The sequence below is a fragment of the Leucopleurus acutus genome (genome assembly GCF_964270905.1).
Source record: "Leucopleurus acutus genome assembly, chromosome: 14".
Taxonomy (NCBI): domain Eukaryota; kingdom Metazoa; phylum Chordata; class Mammalia; order Artiodactyla; family Delphinidae; genus Leucopleurus; species Leucopleurus acutus.
The window spans coordinates 14,235,475-14,256,024 of record NC_139156.1 but is presented as its reverse complement, the minus strand read 5'-3'; the positions used below and the strand labels follow the sequence as shown (position 1 = coordinate 14,256,024).

The 20,550-nt window shown below is 33.7% G+C and overlaps 2 protein-coding genes across 2 annotated transcripts in view; both read left to right on the top strand.

The window, feature by feature from the left end:
• Nucleotides 1-11,373, top strand: part of CCDC172 (coiled-coil domain containing 172) — a gene marked incomplete at its 5' end in the record, with an annotated part of 43,379 nt that extends 32,006 nt beyond the window's left edge. Inside the window, 4 exons of the mRNA XM_082853941.1 lie at nt 1,305-1,406; nt 1,769-1,871; nt 9,994-10,081; nt 11,292-11,373. Of these exons, the coding sequence (XP_082710067.1) occupies nt 1,305-1,406; nt 1,769-1,871; nt 9,994-10,081; nt 11,292-11,333 (335 nt within the window). The 3' untranslated portion in view covers nt 11,334-11,373. The remainder of the gene's footprint in view (nt 1-1,304; nt 1,407-1,768; nt 1,872-9,993; nt 10,082-11,291) is intronic.
• Nucleotides 11,374-19,425: 8,052 nt separating this feature from the next.
• PNLIPRP3 (pancreatic lipase related protein 3) overlaps nt 19,426-20,550 on the top strand; it is a gene marked incomplete at both ends in the record, with an annotated part of 34,845 nt that continues 33,720 nt past the window's right edge. Inside the window, 1 exon segment of the mRNA XM_082854444.1 lies at nt 19,426-19,452. Within this exon segment, the coding sequence (XP_082710570.1) occupies nt 19,426-19,452 (27 nt within the window).

Sequence of the window (20,550 nt, the reverse complement as noted above, 5' to 3'; positions counted from 1 at the left end):
GTCAAAACAAACTTGAAAAAGAACAGAGTTGGAAGACTCACACTTCTGATTTCAAACTTAGAACAGAGCTGCTGTAATCAAGACAGTGAGGTGCTGGTATGAGTATGGGCATATAGATCAAGGGGATATAATTGAGAATCCAAAAATAAACCCATACATTTATGGTCACTTGATTTTTACACGTATACCAAGACCATTTGCAAAAGAATAGTCTTTTTAAATAAAGGTGCTAGGATAACTGGATATCCCCATGCAAAAGAATGAATGTGGACATCTACCTCATACTGTACACAAAAACTAAATCAAAACAGATCACAGACCTAAATGTAAGAGCTAAAAATATAAAACTCTTAGAATAAAACACAGTTGTAAATCTTCCTAACTTAGGATTAGGAAATGGTTTTCTAGGTATTCACAAGCAACAAAAGAATAGATAAATTGGACTTCATCAAAATTAAAACTCGAGTTTCAAAGGACACTATCAAAAAAGTGAAAAGACAACCCACAGAATTGTAGAAAATATTGGCAAATCATGTATCTAATAAGGGACTAGCATCCAGAATATATAAAGAACTCTTACAACTAAACAGTAAAAAGAAAAATAACCCAGTTTTTTTAATGGACAAAGTATTTAAAAAGGCATTTATCCAAAAAAGGCATACAAATAGCCACACATGAAAGACGTTCAAAATAATTAGGAAAATGCAAATCAAAATCACAATGAGATGCCACTAGCCTGGCTATAATAAACGAGTAGATAAGAGTGTTGGATAGGCTGTGGAGAAATTGGAAACCTCATACATTGCTGGTAGAAATGTACAATTATACAACTACTTTGGAAAACAGTTTGACAGTTTCTCAAAATGTTACACCTAGAGTTACCCTATGACCCACAATTCCACTCCCTGGTATTTCAAGATAATTGAAACCATATGTCTACGTAAGAACTTGTACATGAATGTTCATAGCAGCATTGTTCATGGTAACCAAAAAGTGAGTAGAGTTTTCTAACTTCATTGGGAAGCTCGGTTTACTTAGTAATATGACACTATTTTGAATTCTCATTCAGCAGTCTAACCTTCAACTAACTTGTTCTTTTGTATCCAGTTGTTGCTTAAATAATCCTGGTCAGTTTATTAAGAAACAGTTCCTATGTGGCCAAGGGAAGCTGTTGGGACTTAAAATTGACCATATACTGCTTAAATTTTTACTACACAAGAAGAACTTAATCATTCCTGACATACATAAAGCAAAACTTAAAATAGTTAAATTATGTTTTTTGGTTTTTGTCTATTTGTTTCTAGAAATGAAGTCAGTGGAACATGATAGTGGCCAGTTAAATGAACTTCAAAAACAAAAGAGTGAATTGATACAAGAATTATTTACTTTGCAGAGAGAGCTTAAAGGTATTACCTTTATGAGTTAGTTTATTTTGCTGATGAATATTGTTATATATCTACCATAGGGTAGTATTATTCTTTCAAAATGTATTCACCTATTGGGATGTAGTGCTGCTATTGATGTAAAAAAGGAATAGGTAAAGCACTGAGCTGATCAGTGTTAGATCTGGTATTTTTAATGTCACAAATTTTGTTAAGATCTTTTTTGTGTGTGCCTTTAATTGCTACATTAAAGTAGAAAAATAAAAATCACTAGTACATATATTTTACATGAAGCACCAAAATTGAGTATTGTTCTTATGATTGCATAAAGATAACCTTTATGTTTAATTTTTTAAAGATTGTAAGAATTTTCTTAAATTGTTTAGGTTTTGAAGATAAAAAAAAGGAAGCCGTTTGTACTACCAAGTACCTAGAGGAAGAAAAAATAAAAATCAGTGAAAAGCCTCAAAATGATGCTGAATGCTTAAGGTAAGAATTGCCTATTATACTTTGGTATAAAATCTGATAATTTTCCAAGTCGTCAAGTAGATTTCAGCATAAAACTAAACGCACAGTTGCTTTTTTTTTTAAAGTTTGTTTAAGAAATTATTTCCTTCTATGTGTATTCTGAAACATACTAATAAGCAAACACTTTACTGGCTAGAAAGTGCTACACTTAAGTTTCACGATGCATCAGGTTGATAAGGTTGAAATCAATTTAATCTTTTCATATACCTCATGGTCTCAGAGTTATTCATATCCTAACAGATTAAGATACAGTATTGTTTCCACAACTCTCTTTTTTATTATCCCTAACTTTCTGGAGTGAAATGATTGAAATTATTTTTGGTCCTTCTAGATTTCAGGGGAAAAAACCAGAGTCTACTGTTTCACTTGAAATCTGTCACTCTGGTTTGGGGCCTAAAGATTGAAAATGTATTTTCTGTACGGAATACTTAGATGTTTTTAATGCATTTGGATAATGAAAGAATGGCTGAGGTTTGAAATGACATAATTATATACCAAAGGAGGACCCCCCCCAGTTTATTAATTTCACTGTTATTTATTAATAATTCAGTGTTATATTTGCTGGCTTAATTTTAAAGAACTTCCTATACTTTCTACATTTAATGTAAGAAACAGAAACCTCATTGCCAGATCTACAAAGAGGCAAATGAAGACTTCTTTCACATAAATCATATAGGAAATAAGTCCACTAGAGCTGAACAAATGCTTCATATTAGCAGTGTATTGCCTTAGGCCATAATTTTAGTAGATTGTGAGAAAATATCTGCAATTTAATTTTATGTTAAGTTTTATAAGCATGAAATATCAATCTCTTGGGTGATATGTTTGATGCAGAATGAGTTTCTGTAATGACAGTCTGCTCATTGATATTTTTACACTTTTAAAAATGGTAATGCCCACTGGTATCATTATAGTTAGTAGTAAAGGGGCTTCCAATATGAACTCCAGTTTTGTTTATCACTCAGTCATAAAAATTTGCCCTGGATTAAAATTAAGCACACAAAGTTTGTTAGACAGAGCTTTTCCTTCACAGATGGTGACAAAGGAAATTTGGATAGAAAGAAACATCAATCAATATACCTAGTCCGTTCTTTGCATCTTAGCAGTTATTGAATGAAATGCCAATATTTATCAATTCCCACTTTAAATTCTTTAATATGTGTAGCTTAGTTTCCCTTCTGGTATGTTCCATAAAAGTTATTTCAAGTGTGAAGAGCAGAGTCAAAATACTAAGTGTAAAGATTTTAGAAAAGAGGGCCATCAGTCTTATAATTAGCGCAATAACAAGGAGCTAATGATGGCAAAAAATGATATGACATTTACTGAACATCATTAAGGCCAAAATTAAGTTGGTTTTATCCCTAAATTTTGGAATAGAATAATCTTTTTCATCTGTGTGTTCAAATGTATACTGAATTCTATAGTAATTGCCTTTATCTTAAATTTTCAAGTTTAACTACTCTTGGTATAGATGCTATTTTTATAGCAGGGTTTCTCAGCCTTGGCACTGTTGAGATTTTGGCTCGGGATATTCTTTGTTGTGGGAGAGCTGTCCCATGCAGGGTAAGATGTTTATTAGCATTCCTGGCCTCTACCAACTAGATGCCAGTAGCGCCACCCACCCCCCGCTGTGACAAACCAAAAATGACTCCAGATATTGCTCAGTGCTCCCTGGGCAGATGGGTGGGCAAAATTGTCCCCAGTTCAGAACCAGTTTTATTTTAAAGTTATTAAAATTGTACTTCTACTTTTATTAAACTTTAACCAGTAAGAAAGCAATTACTGGGTTACAAAAAGTTACAAAAAATTAATTACAAAAACTTAAAACTTCATCTCTATGAACTTATTGTTTCTACTTTTTGTAATTAGAAAATTTTGATGCATATTTTATTCTGTCTATATTATTGAAATTCTTTTGTAATGATTATGTTTTTATAAAGTTAATCTGTCATGTCCAGGTTGCTTGTTGGACTCTAACTTAATGCCATCCATTAATGGAGAGAACTAGTACTTTATTTATTTATTTTTTTAACACCTTTATTAGAGTATAACTGCTTTACAATGGTGTGTTAGTTTCTGCTTTATAACAAAGTGAATCAGCTATACATATACATATATCACCATATCTCCTCCCTCTTACATCTCCCTCCCACACTCTCTGTCCCACTCCTCTAGGTGGTCACAGAGCACGGAGCTGATTTCCCTGTGCTATGCGGCTGCTTCCCACTAGCTATCTATTTTACATTTGAGAACCAGTACTTTATATTCACAACAGTTTAATGGTCTCTGCTTTAAGTAATCTTCCCCTATTTATAAATTACAAGATGTTTGTTTATTTAAAAGATTCTAATGTGAAGAGTGTGGGCTCATTAATTAACACATGTTAAAGCAACTAACCTATAGAATATTGCTATGATTAATACCTAAACCAGAGGTTGTGTTAATTTCTAAGAAGCGTCCCTGAGGGTTGTATAACATACCAAGCTAGTTTTTTCATGTAGTCCAGGGAGGACAGAAATCTCAGGGTCTCGAGAGGCAGAAAGCATAGAGGTTAAGATTACAAACACCTTTGAATCCCACCTCTGCTATTTACTAGGTTAGTGACCTTGGACAAGCAATTTAACTTGTCTATGCCTCATTCTCTACATCTATAAAATGAGGTTAATAATGGCCCTACCTCACAAGACTATAGCAAAAATTAAATGTCTTAATATATATAAAGCCCTTACAACAGTGCTTGGTACACAGTAAATGCTCTATAATTATTAGACATAATTATAATTGTATAATTACTTATGATTTCATTTTTATTTCATATTATCCATGTGAGTTTCATGCCTTTCAGGCTTCTTTCTCATTTTTTTCTCCTGCCTGTCCTTTAAGTGCAGAGGCTCCCTAAAGGTTAGTCATTGATTGTTTTCTTACTTTGTACTCTCCATGGGCTATCTCATCTGGTCTAAAGTTTTAGTTATCATCCATAGATAATTTCCAAATCTTTGTCAGTAATCCCTCCTTCCTAAGCTCCAGTTCTGAATTCCCAAGAATTTAATATAAACGTAGAAATAGATCTGAAGTGATGCTGTCCTGATTAAACAAACAAAAACATAATCTGTGCTATCTCCCTGCATTTCTATCACATACTCTATTCTACTAGCACATCAGAATACTATTTGTGGAATTCCAAATATGCCACAGGACTTCACACCTCTGTATCTTTCTCTTTTTTCTCTATTAGTTAAAAATCTGATTTAGTCTTCAAGGCCTAGCTCACATGTAATTTTTCCTGAGTAAACCCAAAATGTAGCAGGCATGTTTGATGTGTTCAGAGATCTCATCATTCTCACCCTACCCCCGTCCATCACCAAGTTTTGTTGCTTTTACCTCCAAAACATTTCTTGAATCCTTCCACTTCTCTCTCCATGGCTACCATCCTAGTTCTAGCCACTACTCTCTCTCACCTGGATCACAGTAACAATCTCTCTCTGCTTTCCTGTCATCCACTCTTGCAACCTTCATTGCATTATAAATTGAATCGTGTCAGCCCCCTTATTAAAATCATCAGTGGCTTCATAATGAACATAATAAAACCTGAAGTCCAAGACTCGTCACAATATGGTATATGACCACCTCCCTGATGTTATTTTCAACCATGGTCCCCTTCTCACTCTGCTCCTTAAAGCACTCCGAGCTTTCTTCCACCTAAGACCTTTATCTATGCCTTGCTTTCCCTCAAGTTATCTGTTTGCCCCTTGCCTGCTTGTCTCCTGCCTGGTGGGACATGCCCTATCCTTTAGATCTCAGTTGAAATACTTCCTCAGAGAAGGATCCCTGTGATCTAAATTTTATAACCTGTTGTTTTTCCTAATAACACACTGTGTTTTTTCCTTGATGGCACAGATTCCATTTTGTAATTACATATTTATGTGCTTCATTTTATTTATGTCTATGTCATCATGTGCTCAGTTAGGGGAACGATCTTGTCTACTTTGTTTACCATTGTATACTCATGGTCTAATACTTGGTACAGAGGTTGGCATATAGTAGGTATTGAATAAATAAATGAAGGAATAAACATAATAAATTATGAAAGCGTTCCTCTACTGTTCCTTTCTCTGTGTCCATAGAGAATATGTTTATAATTCTGTCATATCATTGATCATATTCTATGATATTTATGTGTATCAGTCTCTCCCACTTAACTGGGAACTCCCTCTACTTCTTCTTCATTTTTCTATCAGTGTCTGAATCTAACATAGTCCAGGGTACTTAGTGTTTAATAAATATTTGTTCCAGTGATTGAGTCTACATATTTTATTTTTACTACAAAGAAGATAAAAGTTCCTCATCTTTTTTCAGTGTTATTTGCAAAGACATGGTATATATTAACCCCTGAGATAGCCCCATGGAATTCTTCTTTCCACTCCTGGTTTTTTTCTTCCATGAAGAAAAAGCTTTACTGGTTTAACCCACCTTGTTGTCCCCCCCAGAACTCCTTCTTTCTTATTCTATGGTGGAGAGGAGTGATTCAGTCTGATTGGTGAGTTTGGAAGGATAAACCGAAGCCCAGCTTTCTTTTCCTTATCTCTCTGGAGTATGGCCTGCCTCAGAGTGTATATTCCACTCTGCTCCTCTATCCCTTAAGTTTTACAGTGATAGGACTCCATGAAAGAAAGCTTGTGGCATCCAATTCTGTCTCTAATGGTGTGAGTTACATTAGTCTAATTCTGGGGTTCAGTGTTAGTAAATCCTTTGCATGCAGATATAAGCCACATTCTCCAGTCACTGCTATATTAGTAGCAAACTTGACATCTTGACCTTCCTTATTTCTCAGATGGGCAGAATTCAGGTAGGCAAGAATAGCAGTATATACTGGACCACTTCAAACTCCCAACACCTATTATTTTTTATTATTACTCAACACCAGGGTCACCAAAATACAGTTCTTCATCATGACTTTTTATTTACTGCAATAGTAACATACCAGACAACTTGAAACATTTCAGGCATTTTTTTACCTACAACACTTCTTCTTAGAATGGTTTTACACTTTTTATAACCAATGTTTATGCTTGTTTAATACAGCAGGAAGTTTGTTTCAGAAATGAAGCTACAAAGTCAATAGCATGGGATTTTCTTTCTGAACATTTGAAGATAGAGTGGTTTTGTGAACAGCATGTTTGCAATGGAAACAGCACAAAAGTTAATATACACCTGCTACTGAGAGACTCTAAATGCATTTATATGAAGTAGTAAATCAGTGCTGTTGCCTCTTCAGTGAAAAGGTCATCCAGTTAAGTTAGTCATAGATGTCACATTGATGGTGTTTTATTAGCTAGTAAAATTCTGGGGGAAAAAAAGACAGAAATTCCCCTTCCTCTTACCCCATCCTTTTAATTTCTCCTTTTTAAGATTTTCTATGGATTCATGGATTTCTTTTTTATTTCATGTGTTATAGTACATTATTGTCACTATTTTTGATGCTCAAATTGTCCCAGATTTGGCTAGAGGCAGTCGCTTGAACTAAATTTTTGTGTCTTTTGACATTTTCCCATCAGTTTTTGGTCACTTTCCTTCCTTCTTGTGCAACAGAATATTCTAGGCTCATCTTGTATATTATAATACCTACCTCAGCCCTGGGACCAATTATTTCAAGGAGTCCTGGTATCTTTTAGTTGGTACTGGTTTTAGAAACTAAGATTAGCATGCTAGATGTGCTCGTTACTACTGGGTATCATTGCTTCTGAATACTTTAAACGGACAGAAATAAAAATACCATTTTTTTAAATCATGATTTTTTTTATAGTGATCCCTTCCATTCACATCCAAAATGACAGGTTTTTTTTTTCCTCTTCCCTCCATTTTCTATGTATATCTTCTTTCTTCTAGTGAAAACTCTGGTTCTTAACAACATCAATGTAATTATCCATTTCTTACAATCTTGTAAAATAATTTTAGAATTGCTAGCTGTGTACCTTCACTAACAATAAAAGTAGTAAATAAAATTTAAGATTCCTTTATACTTCTTATTGCCTTACAACATATCCCACTGAGGGTTATAGACTACTATGTTTGAAAATTACTTGAATTAATTCTTTTTTTTTTAATCTGTGATTATAAATTTGAAAAACAGGTTTATTTGTTTGTGTTTAACTCAACTGTTATTTTGTGTTAAACTTTATGGTCTTTTCCTCAACTTTATTTATTTAATTTTATTTGTCAAATATGTAAATAATCATCAAGATTCAAAAGTCAGAAATATATAAAAAGGATATACCCAGATGAGTTTCATTTCATTCCATATCTATTCCACCCCATTTTCACTCATGCTGTAGATGACCATTTTCACTAGTTACTGGTTTATCCTTTCTGTGTTTCTTTTCATCTTTATCTTCATTCTTTTTATACTGTATAATACTCCATTATATGGATGTGCTATAGTTTATTCAACCAGTCTCATAAGAATGGACACAGGTTGTTGACAATATTTTGTGATTACAAATAATAATACAACAATAACTTTGTGCATATGTTGTTTGTTTTTATAGGGTGTATTACTGATGTGGAATGGCAAAGTCAAAAGGAAAATATAAATGTAGTTTTGTTATATACTGCCAAATTCTCCTCCTTTGAAGTTTAACCATTTTAAATTCCCCCATCAATGTCTGAGCTGTTTATCCACAACCTTATGAAGAAAGTGTGTTATCAAGTTTTTGGAGTTTTACCTATCTGATAGATGCGAAATTATATACCTGTGTAGTAAATTTTCAAGTCTTTATTATGAGTGAAATTGACCATATTTTTATCACGAGTAATATTAAGCACTTTTCAAATGTTTAGGGATGATTTTTATACTTTTTTCTGTGAAGTGACTGTTTATGACTTTCCCCCATTTTTTAATCAGAGTTTTGGTCTTTTTTCCCCTTGATTATAAAGTCCCTTTACATATTAGAGAGATTACACTTTTATCTGTGATGTATGTGGCAAGTATTTTCTCTCAGATTGTCTTTTGACTTTACTCATGTGTTTTGCTATGCAACTTTTTAAATGTAATTGAATTGAGTACTCATTTTTCATTTATATTTTGAGCCATAGTGAGAAAGTTCTTGGCCACAACCAGCTTATAAAGGAATTTCCCTATTCTTTCACTTTGTCCGTAGATAGTTTCATTTTTTACACTTAAATCTTTGATCCAGTTAGAGTATATTTTGGTGTATGCTATGAGATACAGAGCCAATTTTAGCTTTGACAATCCATCTATAGCCACATAGCACAAAGCTATCTGGTTTTTCTAACACAGCTTATTAAAAAGTCAGTCTTTTACAGTGGTTTGAGGAAGCTCCTTTAGCATATGCTAAATGTCCACTTGTCCCTTTTAAGCTATTTCTGTCTTCTGTGTTCCACTGCTCTATTTATATGCCACTACTGCACTCTTTTAATTATAAAGGATTAATGGTATGATTTAATATCTCACAGGGCTAGTCACCTTTCTTTGTTTTCTTTTTTCAGGGCTTTCTTGGAAAAAAAAAATTCAAGGCCTTTTCTAGAATGTTCTTTTTCTTTTTTCATATGAACTTTAGAATCAAATTCGCCTAGCACCAGCGGAAAAAAGTGTTAGTATTTTTATTAGGGTCAAATTAAGTTTTATTTAACTGGGGATAGTTAACATTTTTATGATGTCCTATCCATGAAAAAGTCATGTTAATTATTGCTGGTGACAATGAAGGCTACTTATTTTTGTTTGCTAATTTTGTATCTTGTCACCCTACTGAATTATTTTATTGTTTGAGTTGGTTTTAACATGATTCATGGGTTTTCCAAGTATGTTTTCAAATTACCTGAAAAACGAGATAGCTTTATTTCTTCTTTCAAATTCTTGTTCCTCCAGTTATCTTTCCTAGACTAATTTTAATGGCTGGTTCCTTACAGAATTATAGAGAATTAAAATTTCTTTCCAAATTCTTTAGTGTTAACTTGAAATTCCGATAATAGAAGCTGCAAATCTGGCACTATTCATGTAATAAAGAATTATTATAAAAGTTTACTAATGAACTAATTAATAGAGTGAATTTTTCCTTTAAAACAGACTTAAAAAAGAATTAGAACTTTATAAGGAAGATGACATGCAAAGTGTTTATGATGCTCTCCAGACAGAAATAGAATTTTTGCAGTTGGTAAGCCATAATTGATTGTTTAACTTTCGTTCAGCACTTGTTTTTACTTACTGGTAAGAATGGTTTTACTGGAATACATCTCACTGAATTAGTATTGTGCCCTTCACATGGATTTGCACTAGATACAAAAGAACAAAACAGGGCTTCCCTGGTGGCACAGTGGTTAAGAATCCACCTGCCAATGCAGGGGATATGGGTTTGAGCCCTGGTCTGGGAAGATTCCCGCATTCCGCAGAGCAGCTAAGCCCGTGCGCCACAACTACTGAGCCTCCGCTCTAGAGCCCGCGAGCCACAACTATTGAGCCCACATGCCACAACTACTAAAGCTCGTGCACCTAGAGCCCATGCTCTGCAACAAGAGAAGCCACAGCAATGAGAAGCTCGCTCATCGCAAGGAAGAGTAGCCCCCGCTCGCCACAACTAGAGAAAGCCCACGCACAGCAACAAAGACCCAACGCAGCCAAAAATAAATAAATAAAAAAAAACCAAAACAGCAACAACAAACAAAACTAAGGTCATGCTATAAATCTGTGAAATGTTTTGAGTCTTGGAGATTTAGATGCTGCATGAGGCAAGTTATATCAATATATAAAGAGAATATGTACAATTTCAAACTAAGTTAAAAAAAATTCAAACCTGACCTCACAACATCCCCTTGACTGAAACTGTTATTAGAGGATTAATGCACTGAAGAAGTTTAACTATCATAATGCTTAAAAGCTTTTTGTTTTTGATAGGCATAAATTATACTTTGATTATATTTGATCCTAAAACTTTCTTATTACAAATTTTTATGATTTCCAGAACTTTGGATTCAATTATTGGAAACTTATTTTCAGATTGTGTGGGAGCACTTCAGATTGCTTTTAACCTCTTACTTTCGTTGTTTATAAAATGAACACAGTATTTGTCATGCTCTATTTTAATAGAAGACATATATAGCTAGCTTTAAAGTATGTTAAAATATAGTTTTAATTTAATACACTACATTTTCTTCCATATTTATTTTCTGGAAATATTTTCTTATTTAAGATTATCCAATAGGTATGTTAGGATTTATATTTTATAGGATTTATATATTTAGAAAAACTTTCAATAGTAAAATTTAGAAATGCCCAGTTATTGTTGTGCTAAATTTACATGAATTTTATGTAATTCTTTTATTAAGAATTTCATTTCTCTCATGAATAATTGTATGTTTTCATTTCAGACATTGGCACAGAAAGATCTTCAGGAAACTAAAAACTTGTAGAGAAGTGATCAGCTATCTAAGATTTGATCAAGCATCTTAGTATCAAATCTTTGTGGTAGATACATGAATGATACCCATTTCTTGTGGAAAACGTGAGGTTTAAAATGTTCAAAGTTGTTGATATCTAGAATTGATATATTAGCACTTAAAAAAAGTAAGTTTTTGGTCTTGTTACCTGCTGAAACTTAAGAGTTTTTATGTGGTTTGATTTTATTTCTAAAGGAAGAAAAAAGGGGAAACAGATATTGTGTTCTCAGGCTCGTTATTCCCCCCCCGACCCTTAAGCTGATCTATACTTTCTGATGTTGTTCATTCTTTGTTACAGTCTACCTCAGATCCAATCAAGTGTAGGAAGAAAAGCTCAGATTATTGACCCAATTTTGTCAGTGCCATTTGCACCAACAAAGATGCTTACTTTCATTTTAATCCTTCTGTAATCATAAGATGTCTTTTGACAGAGGCCTTCTGAGGCCTTTCATCTACAGAAGCCAGTTTTCTCCACTTTTCTCTAAATGTGTCTACAGATTTAAGTCTGGGACACCTGCAGCCACTTTCCAGCACTTTGTGCCTGCCAGTTCTCTTCCTAATGCCAGTGTTGGTTAGAATGAAATAAGTCATCTACTCGGGGAGGTACATAGTCTCCTTATGGCCATCAGGATTCATTTTTGCTGGTGGCCTAAAATATTGCAACTGAAAACAGTGTACTTATGTTTGGATCAATCATGATATTGCCACCAAATTTCCAACATCACATCTCTTTCTGCTGTTAGCAGTCCTAACTAGGAAGAAAGGTGTATTTTCACCTGTTTCTTAAAAAAGTATATTGAAACTATTCAACAAGGCCCTAAAGTATGGTAGGCGGGGGAGGGAAACAAAAGATACTTTAAGGATATAACTTAAAGTTCTGAGTGCAAATGTTTTCTTTTATGATTCTAGTTGAATTAGTTTAATATCAAATATGAGATGTTTACAAATGTCTTAGATCTATTAATGTTAAGGTAGTCTTGTTTCAAATCAAGTCTTATTAGGGCATAGCTTTTTGTATAGGTTGCTTTACATCCTTATTTTTTTTAAAAGTAGCAAAGTTAAAACTCTCCTTTGAGATGTGTACCAATTGCCATCTGTTTAAATAATTTGTATTTTCAAAAGTTATTTTTATTTTGATTCTTTAAATATTTAAGAGTAAATTACTTTTGCTTAAGAAGAAAAAAAATGAATGGTACCAGAGAATTGCAGTCTGTTTTATATGCAAATGCAGAGTGGGAAATGGTTACTGGAATTAGTCATGACTTCAGTTCTGTCTTATTTTAGTCCATTTATCTAACCACATTCTAAGTTCTAAGTCTTCGGAATATTTATTATTAAATGTGTATCACATCATTAATATGCAGGCTAAGTTTACATGTAAAGCCTTTTTCACAGTAATTTTTGTTCATTATTGGTTTTGTAGCTAAAATATCAATGTGAATTAGAGATCTGCCAGTTATTTGCACAACTAACACACAATGGCATATATGCAGAATAAACTCTTACTGATATAACAGTCTTGTCATGTCTTCACATCATATAGAATATCTAGATTAATATTCAGTAATGAATCAGAATTCATATGAATTGAATTTGAGACAAAATGGGAGGTTCATAACGTATTTTCATTATTTCAAAATGCTTAAAATGCGTATTTTAGGATTTAAACTATTTTTTTTCAAACAATCGAATGATTGTTTTGGCAATGCATGGTAGAGTAATACAGTGCACTGCCCGTGTAATACCAACCAAAATAACTGGGACTATTAGAATCAATGTAATCAAAGGCACAAGTTCACTGAAAAAAGGAAATACAACAATCAATAGAAATTGCAGTGTACGAACCTACACTGTCAGTACACCAGCAGATTAGGTCTGTTTTTAGTTTTTTTAAGAATTCGTAATTCATACAACTCTTAAGTAGGAAAAATAACTGAAATTATCTAAGTAAAAGTGTGTCTCAGACTGACTTTACTCTGGAAGTAAGACTTTGGCTATATAAAAAGGCAATTTTTAAATTAATGCTCATTCATTAAATAAATTCACTAAATTTTCCCTATACTTAGTTATAACCAAAGCCTAACTAACCCAGAGTAACACTGATACATCTCTGAGGTTCCTGGCATGCCACCATAGTTCTTTACTCTAATGGAAGTAGAAGCAACTTCCTAATTATCAGCCTTCCACTGGGGATAATACTAGGATGTATAGATAGTTTGCTGCATATTTTTCCTGCTGATTAATGGAGCTATTTGGCTAGGGGAAAGACAGCAACACAATGATAGGATGTAGAGCATGACCACTGGACTGGAAATTCCTTTCTTTATTCCCTGGCCTAATTATTGAAATGGGAGGAAAAAGCAAAGAAAAGGAAAAGTTTTAAAGTGTGTACAGTCAGGAAGATTTCTAAAGTACTCATTGTTTTATTAATAGTAGTGTTTTCTTCTGTAAAAGAAACAAAAATTGAGGAGCACATTGTCTGCCTATCTTTTTTCTCTTGAAACGTGTAAAACCATGATGAGATTCTTAAAGTCCAAGATAAGTTTGAAGTCATTGTATTGTAATGAATTGGAATCTAGAAATGACTCTAAAACAGAGTCAATTGAGATTTGGTAATTTATTGTAGAGTAGAAATTATGCTAAGAAAAATCTATTGAGTCTTTTACCAGAAGGGCAATCAGTAGCTGCAGATATACAGACAGCATGCACTAGACAGGCCCTGTTCTAATCTATGCTGAGGACAAAGTCCCTTTCTATTTCATACCAATCAGTCATACATAACTGTGTCACATTGTTATGAATATGTCATTTATTTGCAGTCCAGAAAACAGTAGCAGTTCAGTGACATGATTAGAAATAAATATGATATGGTTTTTAATCCTGGGAATAGAAGGGTAAGGTGTTCTGTCATTCAAATATTTATTTATAGTATGAAATTTGATATTTGAAGTTGTTCATTATACTAAAAAATATTTTAGTATTTGAAGCAGATTATTTTAGTTCAACTTTCATGTTTCTTCTTGACTCCTCTTCTCTCCTTTGTCATCCTGAAAAACTTAAATGAAGCAAATACATTTGCCTTTCAGAGTCTAGTTCAGAGCATTTTCTGTCAAGGGAATTTTTTTCAAGATGTGAACTAAAAATGAAAAATATTTTTTGTCATTAGCCTGAAGCAGGGATTAGGTCTTGGAGTTTTTAAGAACAGATTTTTCTTTTAATGGAAGAATGGGAAGAATGAAGTTATCTTTGAAAATGTTGGAGGTAGGAAATGAATAATTAGTTGCATTTGTGCTTTCTAAACATTGTATTTTCAAGTTTAAATAAGTTTTTGCTTGGCCTGTTAACGATAAAATCATCATACCAGTGAAGAAGCTTTATTTTCTTATTAACTTGACGTTTGACAAAAGAATAATACTGAGACAGCATTGACTAATATATGAATGAAATAATGTGATAACTGTCTTGTCTCTTAGGGAAAATCGGGATTTCATTGCTTTGTTGTTATTCATTGTACTGAGGGTCACATTCATTAAACATGAGGAAAATTTTTTAGGGTAATGCTGTTTGTAAGAACATATTTACTTTGATTGGAGGAAAAGAAGAAAGCATAACAAAGAAAACCATGACTGATGGTAAAATGCTCTCCTAAGCTGCTGCTATGAAAAGTATCAAGAGCAAAGCTGTCAGAACCGAATGCTCATTTAAACAACTGCTTTTGGTACATAGCGAATTTATCTTTAAAAGACCTTTGTGAAATTGACAGCAGCAGAATTCAAATGTCTAGGAAAATAAAGAGTAAATAAAAATGTGAAATTAATAACAATGACTGATATAAGTAGCTGTGCAAAATGAGGCCCATAGCGGGGGAGAAAACTGATTTTATTTTTTTCTTACAACCAGAAAAGCTGTACTATTCTGTTAATTCTAGGTTAATTATTGTCCTACTTGTAATAAATTGTCATTCTAATTAGTTGGTAAATAAAATCTTGTTAAAATAAAATCCTCTCAATCTACGTTTAATAGATACAAATACAATTACTAATAAATATTTCTGGATAGGGCTTTGTGACTGCTGAGAGAAGGTGTAAATTCAAACCACCATGACATGATGTTGGCAGCTTTCGTGACTTCAGACAAAGAAGCTCCTGGTTGGGCATGGGTGACATGAGAGCAATCATAGAGTCAGTGTAATGTCACCTCTAAAATCTGGTGCCAATTAAAATTTATAAAATGAAGGTTATATTTATAAAAATATTTTTATCCAATAAAATCAAAGATCTCTATTGAGATTCTAGTTGGAGACCAAGCATATATCCCAGTTTTTTTCAGGAAGAACTGAGATTTTGATTAATGATCTGGTTCGTCTGAGGTCACAGAGGGCAGTGGGCCTCTTTATTTACTGTTTAATTGCTTGGGCTTCAGTTCTAAAAATCTTAAAAATACATTGCTTTTGAAAATATGCTTACAATAAACTTTTACACAGCAGGTAAATATTAGAAGATAAGAGAAATTTGAGAATTATTTAAATCACTCTTTTGGTACCAGAAAACATGGATTAATCAGAATCAGTGAATGAATCTTGAATTAATTAAGAATATCCTTTACACTCCATGAGAAGAAAGAGGCAAATCAGTACAAAACAGACTCAAATCAAGTACTATTGAAAATTCACCTTCTGGGTATCTCTTGAAATTAATACCTATTCACCCTACTTTACATTTTCTGCAGATTTTTTTTTCAGTGCTACCCTGTGGTCATTGATAATTTAAGGTGGTAACCTGAGGAATGGCATCTTCTTAAAATATCAAATAATAAGAGTTATATTCATTTTTTCAGTACCTGCTAAGGCAGGGATATGGACTAATGGAGAACTTCCAGAAAGATCAATGTGTAAAAGAATCTCTGATTAACGTAAAAGTAGCCCTCTTCTTCTTTCTTTCTTTTCCCTATCTGTTGTTCCTTCCATCCATTCTTGTATCCATTCATCCTGGCTCCTAGCTACCTCTTGGAACTCACGCCATACACTCTCCTCCTTGCACTTTCCTCTCTAGCCGCACTGCCGTTCTTTCTGCTCCCCAAATAGGCCCGACTCACTCTGGCCTTGGGATCATTTTGGAAGCTGTGTTCCCTCTGCCTGGGACGCTCCTCCTCCTGATCTTTGTATGGCTGTCTGTTCCTGTAGTCCAGGTGTCAGCTGAAATGTCACCTCCTGGGAGAAGCCTTCCTTTAAACAGTCAGTCTAAAGTATTCACATCATCACATTATCGCACACTCTAGTTTAATTCTCTTCATACTATTTGTGATTTCTGATCTCTTTCTTGTTTGTTTGTTTCTATTTATCACTACTAAACCACAAGTTCCATGAGGGCAGGGATATTATTTGTCTTACGCACCACTTTTTTTGAGAGCCTGGAACAGTGTCAGCATACAGGAAGTGTTCAATAAATGTGCGTTGAAGTATGACTTGAATTAACTTGTTCATTTAACCCATATTTATTAATTGAGGATTTATTGATTATCCAGTTAAAGAAACTGGATAATTTATTTTTGATTATATATATATATATATATATTTATATATATATATATATATATATAACTGGATACTTTATTTTTGATTATATATATATATATATATATATAAAATCATTTATTTTTGATTCTCTTTCTTGGTTGAGTTACCATATCCCCTAATTTTCTTACTCTTTCTGAGCCTCTGTTTACTTAGTTGAAAATGGTAGTAATAATGTTTCCTAATTTCAGAACCCATCTATATAGAATAACCAATAAAAGCATTCAAAAGAGACTGGAAGAAAACAATGATCCCATATTCCATCATGGGAAAAGTTTGTGAGTCTCTCAATGACAACTTACAGCTTTCTATTATCAAGCTGTTGATTGGCAGGTAATGATTATGAATGCTTACTTTCCACCAGCAGCTAGAATAGGAAGTGAAAATTGTAAGTTGCTTGCAAGCCATGAATGTGCATTAGAGTAGCTTAAAAGCATTATTTCTCCATGGTAATAGAAAATTTTGAAATGTGTTTGCTTTCAACTGTGATTTATTCGGTCTTTCTTGTCTGAAATACAAAGTTTAAACAATTCTGTTTTTAATTCAGCATCATATTTAGAAAAATGTATGAGTGCCATCTGCTGGATTTCTCTGGTACCACCTTGAACAAGATGATAAAATTGCAAGAGTGACCCTTCCTCCCTTTCCTTCTTCCCTCCTTCCTTCCCCATTTATGTAAGTATAAATTTAAAATTTCTCTCTCTATATATTTTCCAATTGCTCCATACATAATTTTCAAATACCATGTATTTGATGCTTATTTTCAAATTAGTGTCACATGTACCCTTGAGAAAATATAAAGTTTAAGGGACATAAAAGTGAAATTTCAGTAACATTACAGTACTGTTTTTACTTTTGCTAAACTTAAAAGAGCCTTGTTGATTAATCAACACATTTTCTTTATTTTTGAATTAAAAAATATAAGTAACAGACTTTCACCCTGAGACCACATGAAAAGTTGATGTTAGTTTAAGTTGTTGATTATTTATATAACTTCTGGATGTGTTAATCTTGATTATTTAGTCTTTGTCTTTAGTCTTCAAATATTCATTCATGAATTATTGGTCCATCAAATAAAGTGAAGTCATTCTACTTAGGATCTTTGGTAATTGACCTGCCAGTCAGCTTTATCACCAGGTATGTGTTTCCTTTAAAGCTTTACTTAAAAATTCCTATCTCCTTATCATTTAACATCTATAGAATTCATGATGTCAGAATTCATGTTGTTTCATGAATTAAGTGATTGGAGTATTTCCTAGTGCAGTGCTGTTGATGAAGGGAAATTGGGCTGAATGTCTGTTGACTCCAAGAATATCCTAATAGTTGAATATTTTACAGTACTTCATGTGTCCAATCCATCAGCAAATCCTGTTGTTTGTACCTTCAAAATATATGCAGAATCTGGAACCTCTCCTCATTATACCATGGCTACTGCCCTGGTGTAGGCTCCCTGATACTTCCTGTCTTTCTTTTCTGCTTTATTTATCTCTTAGCACTTATCTGATATATTTTACTTATTTATGAATTCTGTCATATTCACCATCTATCGTTCCGACTAGAATGTAGGGGATTTTTGTCTCTTGTTCACTGCAATCTCCCCAGTGCCTCAGACAATGCCTGACACATATATGTACTCATATAGCATATTTCTTACACAAACGGATTTGCTTTGAGTTACTTTCCTCTTTCTCAAAATATTTTATAAATTACATTAGTAGGGACATATTCTCGGTGCTTTTGTCAACTCTAAATTAAAATGTCCAAGTAAGTATAACCTTCTTATCCTTTACATACAGTCAGTTTGACTATCTCTCCCTATATTTTAAAGTGAAAAATTAGCACCTACTATCAGGATATCATGATAGTTGTGGCATAGGTGACTAAGATATGGTCCTTGTGCTTAAGGAACAACAACAGCGATACTTGGATGAACAATCCAACAGTTGGTTTCACAATTCACAAGAGAGGTGATGAGAATCTCACAGATATGGGGAAGGTAAATTCCGGAATCATAACTATGTACCAGCCTAGAGAGCAGTCAATCCAAATGAGAGCAGCCTCCAGAGAGATGTTTCCAAGAAGATTAAATTGCTAGAATACCTGATATGTTGGAACTATTGAGAGAAGTTTTAAACAATTGGGATAAATTTTTTGGTATAAATCAGTGATAAGTGCATAGAAAACTAAGCAATTGAAAGAAGCAAACCGCAAGGATATCACTAACTCCAGGGAAAACAAAAAGTTGTGCAAGGAAGGAAAAGTAATACTAATCATAATACTAGACAGATCATCTGTGGATATTTTCTTAACCATATTAGTGTAAATACTGAATATTGATCTAACTAAAAGTATAACACAATGTTTCAAGGATGGGAGTGGTGTGAAATGTGTTTTTGATGGTGGCAGGCGTTTTGTGGAAAAGAAGACTAAATTCATATCTTCCATATTGGGAAATCAGTAGATAATGCCAAAACTGAAAAAATAAGTAGCAGCATGAGCATATCATTTAGTGACATGAAGGTAAATCCAAAAGTAAACAGCCAAAAGAGTTGAAATCATTGCTTGGGAGTAGTGGTGATAAGATGAAAAGGGGAGCAGGGAAGGAGGTATTGTTAGTCTCCATTATTACAAGTAATCTTTCTAGAACTATATTTTGGAAAGTTTGCTTTGTTTATTGACCATAACTCTAGACATGACATGCAAAGCAGATCTTTATTTTAATATAAATCATAAATCCAGTCGTGTGCTAATAAACCAGCTCTTGGGGTGGGAGTGGGTTTGGGGAGGCCTGATTTGTAATGTGTTGCAAAGACTTATACCATGGCCAATTTTGAGCTAGCAATAGTTTAACAGCTAGCTTCCAAAGTTCCTAAAATTTAACAATCACTTCTTTCAAGGCAGTGTAAATCAACTTATAAAGACTTCAATAAATGTACCTGTTTGGGCTTCCCTGGTGGCGCAGTGGTTGAGAGTCTGCCTGCCGATGCAGGGGACATGGGTTCGTGCCCCGGTCCGGGAAGATCCCACGTGCCGCGGAGCAGCTGGGCCCGTGAGCCATGGCCGCTGAGCCTGCGCGTCCGGAGCCTGTGCTCCGCAAAGGGAGAGGCCACAACAGTGAGAGGCCCGCATACCGCAAAAAAAAAAAAAAAAAAAAAAAAGTACCTGTTTTTTCTGAGTAAAAAATTCCTCTCTGACTTGCATGAAAAACTCAGTGTTGCTATATAAAACATGGTTCTATATTTTTCTTTGCTGTTGTTTTTTTTCTTTAAATTTAAATCAATTTTTGAGATGTAATTCACATACAATAAAATGCAGTTTTTAAGTGAACAGTTTGATGAGTTTTAACAAAGGTAAACACCGATGTAACTACCACTCAAAGGAAGGGATAGAACAATTTCATCATTCCTGAGTTTCCCATGTCTCCTTGCAGTCAGTTCTTAGTCCCACCCCTGTCTCTGCCTCAGGTAAACACTGTTTTGATTATTTTATTTTATTTTTTTACTGTAGATTAGTTTTGCCTGCACTTGAACTTTATATAACTGAATTATACAGTGTGTACTCACTTGATTCTGGCCTCAGACAATGTCTTTTAGATTCACCTGTGTTGCATATAACGGC